The sequence below is a fragment of the Nicotiana sylvestris genome, chromosome 1 (genome assembly GCF_000393655.2).
Source record: "Nicotiana sylvestris chromosome 1, ASM39365v2, whole genome shotgun sequence".
Taxonomy (NCBI): Eukaryota; Viridiplantae; Streptophyta; class Magnoliopsida; order Solanales; family Solanaceae; genus Nicotiana; species Nicotiana sylvestris.
This window is the reverse complement of record NC_091057.1, coordinates 145,659,335-145,677,249: the sequence shown is the minus strand read 5'-3', so window position 1 is coordinate 145,677,249 and position 17,915 is coordinate 145,659,335. Positions and strand designations below refer to the sequence as shown.

Sequence of the window (17,915 nt, the reverse complement as noted above, 5' to 3'; positions counted from 1 at the left end):
CTATCAGATCTAATTGATTTAATTTTCGAACTCAATTTATTCTCAACTTCTGCTTTATATATTTTGAAAGTCTCAAGGCCTCATCTTTTGTTCTTAATGGAAAGACATATGTATATCTTGAATAATCATTAATAAAAGTAATAAAGTATCTCTTTCCATTACGTGACAAACAATCCATCTCACAAATATTAGTGTGGATTAATTCCAAAAGTGTGGATTTTCTTTAAACTGACTTAAAAGGCTTTTTCGTTATCCTGCACTTACTACAAGTAAGACACTTAGCAATACGATTTTTTCCATAATTTTTAATTAATCCATAATTTACCATAAGTTGAATGGATCTAAAATTCACATGACCTAGACGTTCATGCCATAAATCCAGAGACTCCACAATATAAGCAGGAATATTTTCATTATCAATATTGAGTTTGAACATGCCATTTGTGGCATAGCCTTTTCCCACAAACATATCATTATTAGATAAAATAAATTTATCTGACTCAAAAATTATTTTAAAACCATGCTTCGAAAGTAGTGTACGTGACACCAAGTTCTTCCGAATGTTAGGAACATGCAATACGTCTTTCAATGTGACCATCTTTCCGGAAGTAAACTTCAACTCAACAGTTCCTTTTCCTACAACTTAGCAGAGGACGAGTTCCCATATACATGACTTTATCACCCCCCACTAATTCATAGGACTTAAATATATTTCTATCACCTGATATGTGACGAGTTGCACCGGTGTCTATTCACCATTCAACTTGATTTTCTGCTGCAAATGCTTCTGTGACCTTCGCTACAAGTTCATTATTTCTATTATTGTTGACTTTTCCTTTCTTCTTTTCAGCTTTAAGAATTTTACAATCACGAGCATAGTGACCAATTTTATGACAATGATAACACTCATTTGACTTAGAATTAGCACTAGTACGCTTAAAATTTTTACTTTTCTTTATCTTTGTAAATTTCTTGTTATCTGGTTCCCTTTTGGTTGTTTTCTCTTCAACCACATGAGCTTTCATGACAGGTTCCTTGAAAATATTAGTGTCATGATTTCTAGTCTCTTGTTCAATTTGCAAATGTTGCAACAATTGTTCAAGAGTCAAATCTTCCTTTTTATGTAAAAGTTTACTTCTGTACTCTTTCCATGACAGAGGAAGTTTTGAAATAATAGCACCGATATGAAAGTTTTCATCAAGATTAATTCCAAAAATAGCAATTTTATTAGCTATAAACTGGAATTCTTGCACTTAATCAGTGATTTACTTGTCATCAATCATCTTGAATTCCATATAATTTGAAACAAGAAACTTCTTTGAGCCCGCCTCTTCTGCCAAATAAATAGCTTGAAGAGTATCCCAAAGTTCTTTGGCAGATTTGCACTTGGCAGAATATTGATCATAATATTTGTTGGTCATTGCTCCAAGAATATAATTCTTGCATAAATAATCATCATCTTGCCACTTAAGAATTTGTTCTCTAATCGAAGTAGCCTCATTAGTTGCTACCTCAGAATTAGGAGCATTGGGACAAGGTTGTTCAAGAACATATGTTAACTTCAAACGCCGTAGAAAGAATTTCATCTTTCCACGCCATCTAGGAAAGTCTTTGCCATCAAATATTTCAAAATTTGGATCTGGCAAAGATGGAACACCATTCGAAATTGCTGTAGTAGCCATAGAGACAACTATCTTCAAATTGTTATAACAAGAATTACAACAATATTATAAAATAAACTTGTTTGGCTTAGAGGCACGTAGAGAAAATATTTCTTGAAGATAGTTGGAGTCTCTTCCACGAGCAAACGGAAGAATAAATAACAACTCTATCTCCGGGATTCAACTAAGCCACACAACAAGTAGCATTCAAGAATGTTGCTCTTCTATTCTTGAATCTATGGTTTCACCATTTGATCAATGTCTCTTATAATATTTTAAAGAAAAAGTAGTTTGTGAATTGCTTGTATTTTCCAAAGAAAATCAGCCCTATTTATAGGCTAAAGACTCTTGAAAGATAAGTTTATCATTTAATAAGTTCATGAATATATTCATGAATTTGGAAGATCAAAAATATATTTGCTAAAACCAAAACGTATGTAGTAAATCAAGAATGAATTCACATTCATTCACTTTGAAAAATAAGAGTCTTTTATAAATACATTAATATCAAATACATTATTTCAAATTTATTGAAATACTTATTCCAACAGATTCCAATCACCTCATCGTATCATTCATGATTCTCTCTAAAAAAAAATAGACTAATGATATAGAAAATATTTATATAATCAATTTATTTTAAATTAATTATAAATATATTTATTTAATATTAATAACCTAATAAAAATGGTAAGTAACTCCATGTAATAAGAAAATAATCACCTAGGAAAGGTAGAAGAAGATGTAAAAAGGAAAAGAAAGGGTAAATAAGGAATCTCATGCGAATCATATTTTCCCACCATAATAATCCATACAGACAGATGTATATAATCAAAACTCAATCCTGTCTCTTCTTTCTCCTTAATTTTCTTCCCATAATAAAAAAAAGTCTCAGCTGTTTTTTCCGGAGAGAGAGAGAGACAAAGAAAAAGAGAGAGAAATATGGATAGGGTGTTTTCAGTGGACGATGACATTGGCGACCACTTCTGGTCGACGCCGCCGACGGCGGACTTAGGCGTTGATTCACCAACCACTGCCACCGCCGCCTCCTACTCAAAGATGATGAATCGCAGCTCTTCCGAGTGGGCTTTTCAGCGCTTCCTCCAAGAAGCCACCGCCGCCGGTACCTCCACTTCATCTCACCCTCAGCCACCTACAATGACGGCGTCTTCATCTTCATCTTCGCACCAAAACGATGTCGTGGAGATCAAGGATGAGAATCTTTCTACTCCTAATTTAAATCCCAGTACGGCGTTGAACTCGAAGCCGGCGTCGTCGTTTGGCCTCACACCTCCACCGAATATTGCCGTTGATTCTGAAGAGTATCAAGCATTCCTCAAAAGCCAACTCCATTTGGCTTGCGCCGCCGTTGCTTTGACTCGCGTAATTTTCTTTTTTCTTTTTTACGAATTAGCTTTGAAAAATTTCGCCTTTCAAATAATCTGATTTTTATTTCCGCTAAATCGTAGAGTAATTGATTCACTAATGAATTTATAACTGCAATTTATATTCATAGGGCAAGAGTTTAAACCCTCAGGATTCAGGTTCTACAGCTCATGACAAAGGATCAGAGACTGCTAGTGCAGCTCAATCAGGATCGCACGTCTCCACTTTAGGCAAGTATTATTTACGTATAATGTGATCTGCATGTAACATGCTGATGTCATCTTTCTTGCCACTGATTATGTATGATGTACTTTGATTTTGGTTTTTGTGTTACTCTGTGCTGGCTGTAGATTTATGTTGCTATCGAAAAGTTATACCAAGATCTTTTCTATGAGGTTTTGTCGTGGTTTTTACTCGGAAATTTATGAAGATCTGTGCTTCCTTCTTTTTTTAGATATTGGTTTGTGATGCTGATGATTGATGGCAGTTGTATGGGTTATGCGAACATTTCAATAAACCTGATTGATTCTTGGATGAGGCAAAATTTGACTGTATTTCCATTGATTCCAATGCCTGTGTCACTTTGCCATTACTTTCTGACTTTCTGTAAAGTTAACATTCTTTTTACATGAAAAGGAACAAACATTAAAGGAATTTAAACATTTAAACCAAAGCAGGCGGACCCTGGGTTGCACTAGGTTATGGTTGTACTTGTACCTTATCTTGCGACTCCCTACATCTCTAAAATAATTGTCTATTATATACTTAACAAATTTATAAAAGTTTCAACAAATAAGAAAAATCATTAGAAGTTATTTTAAGTAAAGAAATTTGTACCTCTGCCCGATGCATGTTCTCTGAGATTTTATATGAATTTAACATAGTTCATCCATCATTCCTCATCTGCTATGACAAATGTCTTCCAATCCGCAATTAAATGTTCTTTGATGGATATTCAAAACATTGTACCCGTAGTCGTAGGTATGGCTGCCAAGTGCAAATAAATCGAGCCAAGTTGAACATCTTGCTATTTGGGCTCAATTAACAACCCTTAGAGATAAAGTTCGCGCTTGGTATTAATATGAATCTAATCCAAAAGTGGATGTTAGTAATCAAAGTTGGTTCACAATCTCTATACAATGAAATCTAGCTCTTGGATACAAAGCTAGTATCAAGCTTGAATTCGTTGCATATGTTACCATTTAGACTTTAGCATATATTTCGTTGACTTTAGCGTATTTAAAAATAAAAAATTGAACGCAGATTATGCTCACGAACAGCTTAATTAATACCTTAAGAAAATAATGTTTTAAAAGGTTAATTTGGGTCTCAATTAAGTGTGAAGCGGGATCAAGAGGCCTCAGGTTGATCAGGGGAGCCAAAAGTATACGGAACTAACACCCTTGAGATATTTGGACCATGCACACTTACACCTTAGACTGTTCACCCATACTCCCCAGAACATTTTCTTTTTAAGTATTTAATAGGGATATTACTTGCATTATATGTTTTATCCTGTAATCTAGAACTTATTGTATATTACCATGTTATGCTGTCTATATATCTGGATCAATCTGCTCTTTCAAATTTATACTATTTTAATGTATTTACTGTAATTTTCATTTTTCATTTACTTAGCTAACTTTAGTTTTTAGAAGTACAAATAATGCAAAATTCATGAGGCTTACAATCCTGGCTTTGGAGCTAGTACCTTACCTCATGATAGTTAAAACATTACCTTGACCTCCATCTTTTAGGCTTTTACAACACTCTATATAAAGAAGCTTTTCAGGGTTTTGAAATATTAATTTTCTATTTCAAGTAGATGCCATGGTACTATGTACATGCATTTTTAAAAGAAGGGGGTGCGACGCGAGGTGTTTTACCCAATACGGAGCGATGCGCAACATTGCACAACATTGAAGTAGCTAATTGTTGTTTACTTGTTACACCAATCCCATTCATGAGTAATCAATGAGTCAACTTATTGCCCTAGTTATTTAATCCACTATGTAACATAGGAAGGAGCCAATTTTACTCTTTTGATCTCAACCTTTAACCTTTCTCATTAATGAAGTCACAAAAAGTAACTGAATGGGTCCAGTCTTACCTCTAATGAGAGCCTTGTGCACTTATGGCGCATTTGGTGAATTAATTTGTCTTCCAAGCTCCAATCATGCCTCACATAGGATCTCCTTGTGCAGTAGGAACTTAGTCCACCAGTGCCAATGAGACAAATCAACTGCAAATTGTTGGCTTTTGATTAGTTCGTCTTCATCTGCAATCATCATTCTAGTAATTTTCCATGTAATGTTTCTCCATTTGCTTAATCTGATATAATTGTATTGTTCAGTTATTTACTTGACAATGTAATATCTGCATCAGCAAAGAAGCGTGTAATATGCAACAGAAGGATAAATGGATGTAGACATCTATTTAATGACAGGCAAAGACTTGGTTCAGGTTACTGTGCTATGTATCATGGAAATTACTTTCATGTATTGAGTCGTTAGTTCCTTTTTTTCTGCAGGATCTAGTCAGGAAATGGCAAAAATTCAAGATAAGGATGCTGGTGGGCCAGTTGGAATTCCCTCCTTGCCCCCGGTGCAAAAGAAACCTGTGGTGCAGGTGAGGTCAACAACCAGTGGTTCATCTAGAGAGCAATCTGATGATGATGAAGCTGAAGGAGAAGCAGAAACAACTCAAGGCATGGATCCAGCTGATGCAAAACGTGTAAGGAGGTAATATAGTTACAGTTTTTGTACAAGTAGCTCTACTTGAATTGCTCTCAAATCTGAGAAATATAGATTGGTCAAAAGAACTATTATTATCTTGGGGATAAACACCTCATACTAGTTGGGGATAAACATATCATACTGGTTGTTTTATGAGTTTCTGTGTTTCTGATGAACTGGATGCTGTTGGTTTCAACTTTGTTCTTACATCTGATATAAATGATGGCAGCCAGTGTTTTGTGTGAAAAGAAAATACCCTTGATATACATTCCCAATTTTGATTCATACATGTCGTTCAAAACATTTGCGTGGCTATTGATACTTTGTGAAGGTTAGAGGTTTTGTTCTAGTGCTGCTGAGGCATAGCTGTGTGTGACTAAAGGGATTCAATCGAATCTTCTTTTCCAAAAGAATATACTACTACATGTGTATGTATTATGTATGTTTTTTGTTGAGCATAGTATGTATGTAGATATCTCTACCTGCATTAGGTAGGGGTAAGGTCTGCGTACAAACTACCCTCCCCAAACCCCACATGTTGGGATCAAACTGGGTTTGTTGTTGTTGTTGTATATTATGTACGTAGATACACACACACACGTGTGTGTGTGTATATACAGATACACACTTTTTCATTTTTTGAAGAACCAAGCAACTCGGCCAATTAAAAGAATCCCTGTTTTTTCATTCTTTCTCCCCTCTCACTCCCTCTTAAAGGCAAGCAGGTATGACCAACGCTCAAAATGAAAAAAAACATGCATTTTGCCCAGCTCTTTAAAATATAAAAAACATGAGACCAAAATGACTTGTTTATATGTTGCATATGAACCAAATAGAGCAATGGGAAAAACTCAGTTGTTATGTTCAATAAAGTCCTTTTTTGTTGACTGCTGAAGAAGTTCATCTTAGTCTTTGGCTGAATTCGCTTGCACAAAACTCTGGGTTCGCGCCTGGTGTGTTATAATTGAATCCTTCATTGTTGCATATCAAATCCCTCCTCTCCGCTAAAGATTGCCATGCACCCTCATGTAAGTATAAGTGTGGAATTCAAGTACGAGGCTTTTAGTAAAAGGGCCATACAAGATGCGTTAAGGCCTAGCCGAAAAGTCTAAAAGCTTCTGAAGACAATTTGGCAATTCTTGGGCTGGCAAAGAGGAATGCTATTTCCTGACTCACATTGGGTAATGTCAAGCTACCAATTGCGGTTGCCTTTATTGAATCAGATCTCTCTTTGCCTCAGAAGGAAAGAGATTGCACTTCAAATGGAAGGTGTCATTATGTAAAGGCTGCTTGTCCATTACATGCAGAATGAATTCAATCATTGGAGAATAATATGGTTGGAGGTGCAATGAGTCACCGGCATAAGATGCTCCAACTTTTTCTGTTTAGAAACTCTTTCCTACTTATCATATCCCAGTGGTAATGTAATCGGTCGGCATTCAGAATGTAAAGCTTATTATTGTTATGTCTGATAGTGAAGGTTACCTGGTCAAAATCCTAATAATCTCACCCCTGTGTTTATCAGAATGCTTTCAAATAGAGAATCAGCCAGACGTTCAAGGAGAAGAAAGCAGGCCCATCTGACAGAACTAGAGACACAGGTATGTTTTTATTTAAATCCTGTGTAAGTTAATATTGGTGCAAGACTGCTGTCTTATGAAACCTTATTTTTGGTAGGTTTCTCAACTCAGAGTAGAAAACTCCTCTCTACTGAAACGTCTGACTGACATAAGCCAGAAATACAATGAAGCAGCGGTTGATAATCGAGTCTTGAAAGCAGATGTTGAGACATTAAGAGCGAAGGTAAGGCTACTCTTAAGAGTTGTGGTTAAGACTGTAGATTCAGTAATTGTTTGGAAGAAAGTGCGAGAAGACACCTGCTTTGTGCATCGGTTGTCTTCATTGAGCTTAGTGAAATGACTTATTCCTGTAACCAAAAGAAAGAAAAAAGAGTTTGCACCCAAGGGTGTGGCTTATTGGTCAATGAAGTGGGTTGGGACTCATGGAGTCTCACGTTTAAATCCCAATGGAGGCTAAAACACTAGGTGTTTTTTTCCATCTGTTCAAGCTTTGGCGAACAAAGTTATCCGGTGCTTGTGCTGATGGGAAGTAGCAGGTACCCCCTGGAATTAGTCGAATTTACACGCAAGCTGGCGTGGACACCAAGGTTATCAAAAAAAAAAAAGGGAGAGTTTTTCCTTGGTCTAACTTCCATTGCTCATCCAGATTGGAAACAACAAGCTGGCAACTTCATGTTGCTTTTGCTATCTCTTTTTTATTTTTCATTTCATGCTTCTAATGCCTGTCAAGCTTCGTCAACAAAGACAAACATACATATTTTTTGGTGGGACTGCCCTGCGACAAGCTTATCTTGTGCTTCTATCCACCTACTTGAGGATACCTTTGCTGCTGATTTAGACAAGGTTTCAGATCCAAAAGAACAGGATTAGCATGATGTCAAAAACTTCTTTTATCCTCTTTTCCTTCTTAATAAAGAGCATTATATAGTAGATTGATGATTTTGTAGATCTTAACTGGGAAGGAGTTGAATAATATTGTTGTTTCCTTTTTTCCACCCTTGCCTCATATTGTTGAAAATCGTTTGCTGCTAGAAGCAAGTATAAAGTTCCTTCATGTGCTGTTTGTTGTGCAGGTGAAGATGGCTGAAGAAACTGTTAAAAGAGTTACTGGGTTAAATCCGTTATTCCAAGCTATGTCAGAGATTTCCTCAATGGTAATGCCATCCTACTCTGGTAGTCCTTCCGACACATCAGCAGATGCTGCTGTACCTGTGCAAGATGATCCGAAGCATCACTACTACCAACAACCGCCAAATAATCATATGCCAACCAATGATCCTAGAATCCAAAATGGTATGGTGGATGTTCCTCCAATAGAAAATGTACAGCAGAATCCTGCAACGGCAGCAGTTGGGGGGAACAAGATGGGTAGAACAGCTTCAATGCAGCGGGTTGCTAGCTTGGAACATCTGCAGAAGCGCATCCGTGGTGAAATCAGTTCCTGTGGAACTCAAGGCCGTGGAGAGCAATAAACACGGTTAAAGGCACCAGCTGCACCGAAGATTTTGCACAGCATGTTGATAAAATCATACTGTTCTATTAGCGCATCCAATTCCAACCGTGGCAGAAAAATTGCCCATTCTTTGTATGACAATGCCTTCTTTGATGATACTAATGCATTGGCATCTCTTTCCGACTTTTCCAAGCAATCGTCTTTCCTCAATCTGTCGCTTTTCCTGGTATGTTAGTGGAAACCTAAATTAACTTCATTAAACGCATTAAAAAAGGAAACGAAAAATCACACTGAAATAACTTTAAAACTCACATTCAACTAGATGTCAAGAGATCTGGATATGAGACGCTAAGAACAAGTTATGAGTAGAGAATTTGAAGTCAATACAAAATGAAGATGCATACACGATCATGAATAAAAACAGGCAAATGCAAATATCCTCCTTTTCTTATTCTATAATGTAAAAGACGGTCACTATAATTTAAAAAAATGGTCGTGGAATTATGCTTTCGTTATCTCCTGAATGAAACAATGAGTTACTCTAGTTATGGTGTTTTCCAAGCTGAATTGCACTGCTTGGAACTGTCGAATCCTAAAACTCGTTCATGCAGCTAGAAGCCGGGTTCAAAAGATACATAAACATAATTGGACATTCCTATGTCTTGTGTGTTGATATTAAGGTATGACACTTCATATTGCATGCTAGTGATCATATTAAGAATTTCTATACAAATATAGCTTTGGTCAACTATTAGTTCGATTTGTCATTTATTTTATCCCTTGATTGATATATTTTATAGTACCATTAAAATCTCACTACGACAATATAAAGAATTACAGATAAACAATATTGGTGCAAAATAGCAGTACGCATTAGAAAAAATTGTTTTACGATTCTTAACGATTAGATACCTAATTAAAGTCCTCCAGTATGGGGATATGGATAGTTATAGAATGCCCAAGAAATATTTTGGGCTCTTCAGTTCTGAGCTCATTTAGAGATGCTGCAACAAGGGCTGGGCATATATCTGGTATAACCGATAGCCCGAATCGATAAAAGCTTATTGGGGTATCGATATCGGGTAATCGGGTTAATGGTTCGGTAACGGATTTATATTTTTTCACTATTGGGTTATCGGTTCGGGCCACGGCTTGCCCAATTTCTTAACGGGTTAACCGATAACCCAATAAGATTTAATAAAATTAGGATTTTACCCAATTTCTAGGGCTTCATTCTCTCTTTTTCTCCTAATTTTCCCAGCCACATTCAAGATTGAAGTTTCAATGTTCACTCTTTAGACTCTAATTCAATTTTTGAATAGTTCTTCAAATTTCAATGTACAACCACATTCTTAGAATCTTAGCGTAAATTTGTATTCCAAAATTTCTTCTTTGTTAAGAACAAATTTCGTTCCTTTCTTTTGAGTTTTACAGTAAAGTTCGATAATAAAAATATAGGATTTTTGATTGTTTTCGATTCTTTATTTTGTGCTCATGTTTAGTACTATGTTTGTACTTTTTAATTTTAAGGTGAAATTGCTACTACTTTGTATTGTTATTAATGTATTTGGATTGTTGAAGAATTAACACTAATTCAGTTGTGTTTGGACAACTTTTGAATTAGTAGTACTCTTATTGCTCTTGCTACCATTGGACTCTTGAAAATGATTGATCTCTTGATTATAGTTTGGTAGGAACCCAAAAAATTGTAATTTATGTTCCTATTAACTAATATTTCCAGTGAAATGGAGATGGAATGCTTGTGGAGTTGTAGTATCAATTTTTGAGATTGCACATGTCATGAATTTTTCAAAATGAAACATTCTTCAAATATTAGTTGTGGCTAGAACGCAGAATTGGGTAGTATACTATATGTTAATTCTTCTCTTTTTTGCTTAACTCGAGTGAATTGTCTTCTCTTTTTTGCTTAACTCTAAATTGAGTTATTTTATCGGGTAAACCAATAACCGAACCGATAATGATCGATAACCGATTAACCGATAACCGATAACTAATGTCTTATCGGTTTGGTTATCAGTTTATCATATTTGTAAACCGATAACCAATATGCTAAACCGATAATATTCATAACCGAACCGAACCGACTGATGCTCACCCCTAGCTGCTGAAGGGTTGCATATAGGTGTTCGTAACACGCAGCGGAAGACAATAACAATCCTAGGAAGATCTTTTCGTGTTTAAAATTTATTTACATGTCAAAGATCGAATCTAAAATATACCTGGTGAAGAGAGTCTCGTTTCAAAATACTTCGATAGTGCGAAGGCTCTATGCGTATCTACACCGAGACCGATCCTTGCTATCAACTCTTTTGATCGATAAAACCCGCGAACAAATTGAATGAAATATATAGTGCTGAAATTTTTCTCAAAACTTTCAGCCAACTACACGACAAAGAAAGTAATTTACTTTGTCAAAATATCTCTCGTTGTGGCTCCTCTGAAGTTTTTCACTTCCTTACGTTATTTGCTGATGTGCGTATATATATACACTCGAGCACCAAATTATTAATTTAGGTTAAGAAAAACCATGAAGACCGTGACTGACGTGAGGATCCCTTCTCAAAATTGGACTTCTTACAATTTTATATTGTAAAATACAAATCCTATTCACAATAGGACAAAGTAGCCAACAAGTCCTTTTGTACCTTATACGTAAACTACTAATCCCATTACTCATGGGATTTTGAGAGCCTCATGTCCTTTATGGACTTTCTGGTTAATCCAACTCAAAGTTGGTTTTAACTTATGAGACTTTTAATTAATATTTTATATATCTGTATATATAAATAAATATTAATTATAAGTATCAAATATATCATATATATTTCAACTAAGAGATATAATTTAATTTTCTATTTCAAATAGAAAATTTTAATTTGTTCACTTTATTAATTATATCTTCTGTGCTAGCAAAGAATATAATAATATTTCATTAGGACTAATAACTAAGTTTATTTGACTAATTAAATTCTTTAATTTAATTATCAAATAATAAATTAATTAATCCTTTAGCAAAGATCAGAACACTCGTTAGTGTGCGACCCCATAGGTTCAATACTAAACCGGTAGTAAATTAATCACATTAGTATACTAATCAAGGGTGACATCTAGCAACACTCCTTAACGACCAGATAGCATGAAGTATACAATTTACTCTCAAGAACCAATAGAAGAATAATGTAGTAATTCCTTCTGTCCTTATAGCTCTGGATCACCCTAAGATATGGTTCAACTGTCAAATCCTAATAGGCGACCAACTATGTGTTCATGTCAAATATAATCGACCATTAAATGACTTAAGAAACTCATTTCTTGTTTCATTCAATTTCCCTGGCCAAGGTCTTAGTTTAGTCGTTTATAATTCATGACAACATGGAGCTTAAACTCATTACCAAGAGTTGACAGATTTCATCTTGATCAATCACTAATTCTACAAGTATTTAATCGTACCCAATATCCTTTCAACTATCGCCCTAGGGCCATAGGTGTCTAGTATCAAAGCACAATAAATAACTTGTCAATTACTATGACGATCTCAGGTCAAAGGAAACTCTTACATAACATTCTTCAAGAAAATATCCTATTGACAGTTAATGGTAATTCTAACCATTAGGAATTATCCAATGAGTCAGTTCAATGATCATATTTCTATATGCATCATCTATCTATGCGATTTAGTTAATGAGATCAACTAATCTTTATCCAATAAAGACGATCACATAAATATTGATCCAATCGAATTACTAATGTCCAAATTAATAATCCTACGATCAAGAACAAACTTAGATTAAATTATAAGAGACTTTTCTCTCATTATCATGATCTCTATCACGATGAAAAATCTCAAAATTTAATCAAACAATTAATAATAACTATGATAAAGAATGCCATATATTTTTATATCAAATAACGTTCACAAAAATATGTTCAAATCATCAAATATGAGATTGGATTTAGGGCATATCTACTATATCCCTAACAACTGCAACCTACAAGTTTAGGTAATATTCTGTGGTAGCCTAAGCTGCTTTAGATCGTCAAAGAACAACCAACCAGTCAACCAAAAAAATAACATTTAAATATGTTGTGTGTGGGGACATGCGAGGTACTAATAAAGATTGTGATTTGTGAACATAGTTATGCCGTCCTTATTAAAGCAATCAAAACCATCAAAAGTAGTGGATCTATAGCATAACTTATTGCTTTACGTGAAGTATAGCTGTCAATACGGGCTGGCCCAATCCGGCCTAGCCCAGTTTATGCGGGCTTGGACGTTTGGCAAGTTGAGCCATGAAATTGCATGGGGCGCCCTATTTGGGCGCCCCTTTTTAACTTGTAGCCGCTTTGTCTTTCTGTTTGTACCCGTACTCGTTTTTTTGTTAAAATCCATTTGAAAAGACTATTTTGCCCTTCTTTATTAAAAGACTACTTTCTCTCCAAGTATACGCTAGTCCTCTACTGTCTCTGTCTCTCTCTCTCCCGTTATTCGCGTTTTTTTGATTTGCTCTTCTCTGAAATCAAAGGGTTTTCGTCGTTGTTTCGAATTTTCAACTGCTAGTCGTCGTTATTCCCACATTACGATTTAATCACAGGTACATTGCATTAACTTTCTGGGTTTTATTTTACGATTTAATTTCTGGTTTTGGGTTTGATAGTCATATATTTATGATAGGGTTTAGTTTGATAAGTTCATTAGTTTTACTTTTACGTTTGTATTTTTAGGTTTTTTGAACGAGTGTTTATGTTGTTAATGAAAATTCTATAAATTCTTCTGTGATTAGACGTTCAAATTTTTAAAAATTTTCAGAGTTAAACAGATGATAATGATACCTTAGATAGGAGCTGAAGTTTTTTTTTTCATGTTTTGGCATTATTTTTTATTTTGAATTTGTGTTTTGTTTTTTACTGAATGTTTTGTGCTTATATGGAGAACCAGAATTAAGTTTTTGTGTTTGTAACTGGTGAATTCCATCTTTAGGAGTTGAAGTTTTTTGTGTTTGTAACTGGTGAAGTCCAGCTTTAGGAGATGAAGTTTTTGTGTTTGTTACTGGTGAACTTCAGCTCTAGAGCTGAAGTTTTTGTTTTATACCTGTCGAACTTCAACTCTAGAGCTGGAGTTTTTTTTATAACTGTCGAACTTCAGCTCTAGAGCTGAAGTTTTTGTTTTATACCTGTCGAACTTCAGCTCTAGAGCTGAAGTTTTTGTTTTATATTTGTCGAACTTAAGCCTTCTTAGGTGTTGAACTTTTAAATGATCTTTTTGATAATGTCCTGATGTTATTATTTGTATCTTTTACTTTTTTGGACAGATGGCTCCTAAAGCACCTAAAGATCCTAAAGTAGTTAAATAAGGCAAAGCACCTAAAAACCTAGCCTACCTGTAGTAGCACCAGGTCCTTATGTCCCTGGGCCTCCACCTACTGTACTAGGACAAAAATATTTTGAGTTTACAGAATGGTTTAACTCTAAGGGTTACTGGAAGGGGAACCATGATTTGAAGAGTTTAATTGCAAATTTCTTGACTCCTGCACAAAGGGATAAGCTTAATAATGGTGCATTTAGATACATTATTGCTATGGAGAATTTCAAATGCAGCATGAAGTTGGTTCATTGTCTGTGTCTTTCTCGAATATTCACGAATGATCGAGACTCCATTAGTTTCAAGATTTTTGGGCATGATGTTTCCTTCACCCTTGAAGACTTTCACATTATGTGTGGTTTGCGGATCACAGCACATAATATTGAAAAACCATTTAATCAAGAGAGCACTATTCTGAAGTGCTATTTTGGTAAGTCCAAGGGTGTGAGTTTGAAGGATATTCGAAAGAATGTTGTGAATCATGCACACATATGCGAGAGTGATGATGATGTAGTTAAGCTTATGAAAATTCTTATTGTAGAGTCTATTCTGTTTGGGAAAAATACCGAGTCATGTGTGATTGAAGAGTATGCATCTATCGTTGAAGACGAGAAGCTTTGTGCTGAATATCCTTGGGGTAATGTGGCTTATGAGAAACTCATTTATTCACTGAAACATGCATTGGACAAGCAGAACAAACATCATGCAACTGAGTATAAACTTACTAGATTTCCATATCCGTTATGTGTTTGGTTCTATGAGCGCTTCCCAGATGTTCGAAAGAAGTATGTAGCAGAGAATAAGTACCTTGATATGCCTCAGGTCCCCAGGATGTTACGTTATGTATGCGTGGGAGAGCCTAAATATCCCGAACTTTATTATAGGTTCAAAACTCATGAAGTAAGTTACTTTTTTTTTTATTTGTATTTGTGTTAATATGCTGATGTGTTAGTTTTTTTCTCCTCATAATATACTTTTTTGTATTAAACAGAGATATCGCGACTTTAGGGTATTGGATATAATTCCTACATAAGAGGAATTGAATTCAATGCCTTTAATTGGGAAATTACCATGCAGCCGGATTCGTTCAAATGTAGTTAATGCAGTTCCTTCAACTGGTAAATCACCACGTACTTTGGGGTGATCAAAAGAATTGAATCGAACTCCTGTCATTGGTAAATCACCATCTACAAAGAGTCGATCAAAAGAAGTGAATCAAACTCATGACATTGGTGAATCACCACGTAGTCAGAATCAACCAAAAGAACCGAATTGAACTACTTTTATTGGCGAAGCATCTCGTACCAAGAGTCGTTCTATCTCGTCTACATCTGACTTTGATGACGATGAATTACTTGATATAATATGCTCTATAAGTTTTGATCTGAAGTTTTTTGGGTTTGTTTTTGTAAAAGTACAACATGCTTTTTGAGTTGAAGTTTTCTTCTATATCTGAATTTTTGTTGTGTATTTATTAAGTTAACGACGGAGGTTCAAAGGCATGCAGAAAAAGAAAGAAGCACGATCGTGAATGAAGTTTTTGATAAGTTTAAAAAGGAGGAGCGAACTGTTATTGTGGATGCGGTTTTTGTAAAAGTGAAGGTAAACTAATTTATAGAGAAGTCTTTTTATTTGTGCTGATTTTATTTCAGATTAATCATTGTTAGTAATTTTTTTTCTAGGAATATTTCGATGAGAAGTTTGAACAGTTGTTTATGATTGTCAACAAATCAAATTGAATGGACGATGACAATTTTGATTTGAGTAAGCATCGAGAATATGACAGGAGGAACGACTGTTACAAAGATCCATCGGCTTATGAAGGCGATCAACATGTTCAAGAACAAGTTGAAGAGCACAGTTCCAGTGCAGATAGATTGAGCAGAGATGTAAATGATGAAACACATTTATCAACTGAGAATATTGGAAGCAAGTAAGGTGTACATAATCAAGTTGTTGAGACTGAAGAACATACTGCTCATGATGCATTGCGTAAAGTCGCAAATGATAATGCTACACATAATGAAGCGGCTGTTGAAGGCGTTGAACACGTTCAACAACAAGGTGGAGAGGAACAATCCAATGTCTGTAGACAGAGTAAAGGTGGAGAGAAAGGTGCAGATGATCAAGTTGTTGGCACTAAAAAACATGCACCGAGTTGTGCTTTGGAAAGTGATATTGGAAATCAAGCACCTGTTGGTACTTTAAATCTGAAAGACGATCGTTATGCAGGAGTAATAGCGATTTGCAATGAACTTCTAGGTGGTGATACACAGGAAGTTGTTACTACGGGTACAAAGTGTGAAGTTTATAATATTTCAATTATACCTTAGATAGGAGCTGAAGTTTTGTTTTCATGTGTTTGTGTTTTTTGTAAAAACTACAACATGTTTTTTGGTCAATATTTTGATTTGTAACTGGTGAACTTTCAGCTATAGAGCTGAAGTTCTTTTTTTATAACTGTCGAATTTTTTTTTTGTAACTGTCGAACTTCAGCTCTAGAGCTGAAGTTTTTTTTTGTAACTGTCGAAGTTTTTGTTTGTGACTGACTAACTTCAGTCTTCTTAGAGTTGAAGTTTTAACTGTTTTTTTTATAATATCCTGTCATAAAATTTTCACTACAGGTATAAATTTTTTCTATGTTTTATATATAGAAAAACTAGTTGATCTATTCCCCCTCTTTTATGAATATGCAGTGGAAGTTGAAACTAGTCGTGGTTCAATTGCCACAACTTAAAAACTCTCTAATGATGCTCAATTGAATGAAGGTAGAGTTGAGAAAAACCTTCCAAAGAATACTGCAATGGTCGTCAACGTTGGTTCACAACTGAATGATGCTGGAAATGCTGATATTGAGAAAGGCATGCAGCCTGGGGAAACCACAGCGGAAGACAAACGTAAAGGTATTCTATAGATCATGAATTTATTATATTTGATCGAAGTATATTTTTTACATTTTGAAATTTGACATATTTTATTTTCTTTTTTATGTTTTTGAATGATTTTTTAGAAAGACTGGAGGCAGTTCGAAAAGAATTGGGTGAGATTCTGCAGCAATATGAAAAAGGAGAAATACATATATTCACACCTGCTGACTCACAGATAGGTATGAAGTATGTTGGTATAATTTTATAAAATTTAGTCAGTATTATTTATTATTTTGTTTGCATGAAGATACATGATCTGTTGGAATGCAAACACCATCTGTGTCGCAACACTTAGACCATGTAATTATTTTCTGCAATTCGATTACTGGCTGTTTTATTGCCTAATGTGTGTTCTCTATCAGTTTTATTTATGTTTATATTTTCCTTGCTTTTGCAGATCTCATCTGATGCATCGGAACTGCTTCCAAAACCTAAAAGAAGGAAGATTTCTAGTTCTCCTATGTGTGACACCAGTGATATCCCCAACTTCAATTTATGTTCATTTTCACTTGGTAGTACACAAGGGGCTGATTTAGAAGGTAATTCTGCTGTTGTTGTTGTTTGTGAAGAGACAGAAGAATGTAGTGAACAACAGGGAATTGGTCAAGCATCTGCCATGATGGCTGTAGTTTCCCCCTGCTGCTGAACAACAACATTTAGTTGTGACGGAACAGCAAGAAGAGCAAGCAAAAGGAAAACAATATAAAAAGGGAAAAGGATGTGTATGGAGAGTATTTGGTTGAGATCTCCTTATGTAGTTTATAAGAAAAAGCAAAGGGGGCAAGATTGGATA

General features: G+C 35.1%; 3 protein-coding genes across 3 annotated transcripts; 2 read left to right on the top strand and 1 right to left on the bottom strand.

The window, feature by feature from the left end:
• Positions 1–752: 752 nt before the first annotated feature.
• On the bottom strand, positions 753–1,682 carry LOC138875755 (uncharacterized). The gene is made up of 2 exons (XM_070154620.1): positions 1,270–1,682; positions 753–1,137 (listed from the first exon to the last, which is right to left on the bottom strand). The coding sequence occupies exons 1-2, from the start codon at positions 1,680–1,682 to the stop codon at positions 753–755; spliced, it is 798 nt and encodes a 265-aa protein (XP_070010721.1).
• An 834-nt stretch (positions 1,683–2,516) lies between these two features.
• LOC104235433 (light-inducible protein CPRF2) lies at positions 2,517–9,007 on the top strand. The gene is made up of 6 exons (XM_009789194.2): positions 2,517–3,044; positions 3,178–3,277; positions 5,578–5,788; positions 7,308–7,383; positions 7,460–7,585; positions 8,436–9,007. Exons 1-6 carry the CDS (start codon positions 2,604–2,606, stop codon positions 8,832–8,834), a joined length of 1,353 nt encoding a protein of 450 aa, XP_009787496.1. The 5' UTR covers positions 2,517–2,603; the 3' UTR covers positions 8,835–9,007.
• Positions 9,008–14,411: 5,404 nt separating this feature from the next.
• On the top strand, positions 14,412–15,934 carry LOC138875748 (uncharacterized). Its single transcript, XM_070154613.1, has 3 exons — positions 14,412–15,017; positions 15,675–15,797; positions 15,878–15,934. Exons 1-3 carry the CDS (start codon positions 14,412–14,414, stop codon positions 15,932–15,934), a joined length of 786 nt encoding a protein of 261 aa, XP_070010714.1.
• The last annotated feature ends 1,981 nt before the right edge of the window (positions 15,935–17,915 follow it).

What these genes read in the sequence shown, in the direction of transcription:
- LOC138875755 (XM_070154620.1), bottom strand. Translation starts at nt 1,682, where the DNA reads ATGGCTACTACAGCAATTTCGAATGGTGTTCCATCTTTGCCAGATCCA. An exon ending in TTCAAGATGATTGATGACAA is followed by an intron (nt 1,138 to 1,269) that starts GTAAATCACTGA and finishes GAAAGAGTACAG; the next exon opens with AAGTAAACTTTTACATAAAA.
- LOC104235433 (XM_009789194.2), top strand. Translation starts at nt 2,604, where the DNA reads ATGGATAGGGTGTTTTCAGTGGACGATGACATTGGCGACCACTTCTGG. An exon ending in CCGCCGTTGCTTTGACTCGC is followed by an intron (nt 3,045 to 3,177) that starts GTAATTTTCTTT and finishes TTATATTCATAG; the next exon opens with GGCAAGAGTTTAAACCCTCA. An exon ending in GATGCAAAACGTGTAAGGAG is followed by an intron (nt 5,789 to 7,307) that starts GTAATATAGTTA and finishes TGTGTTTATCAG; the next exon opens with AATGCTTTCAAATAGAGAAT.
- LOC138875748 (XM_070154613.1), top strand. Translation starts at nt 14,412, where the DNA reads ATGGAGAATTTCAAATGCAGCATGAAGTTGGTTCATTGTCTGTGTCTT. An exon ending in AGTACCTTGATATGCCTCAG is followed by an intron (nt 15,018 to 15,674) that starts GTCCCCAGGATG and finishes GTATTTATTAAG; the next exon opens with TTAACGACGGAGGTTCAAAG. An exon ending in CGGTTTTTGTAAAAGTGAAG is followed by an intron (nt 15,798 to 15,877) that starts GTAAACTAATTT and finishes TTTTTTTTCTAG; the next exon opens with GAATATTTCGATGAGAAGTT.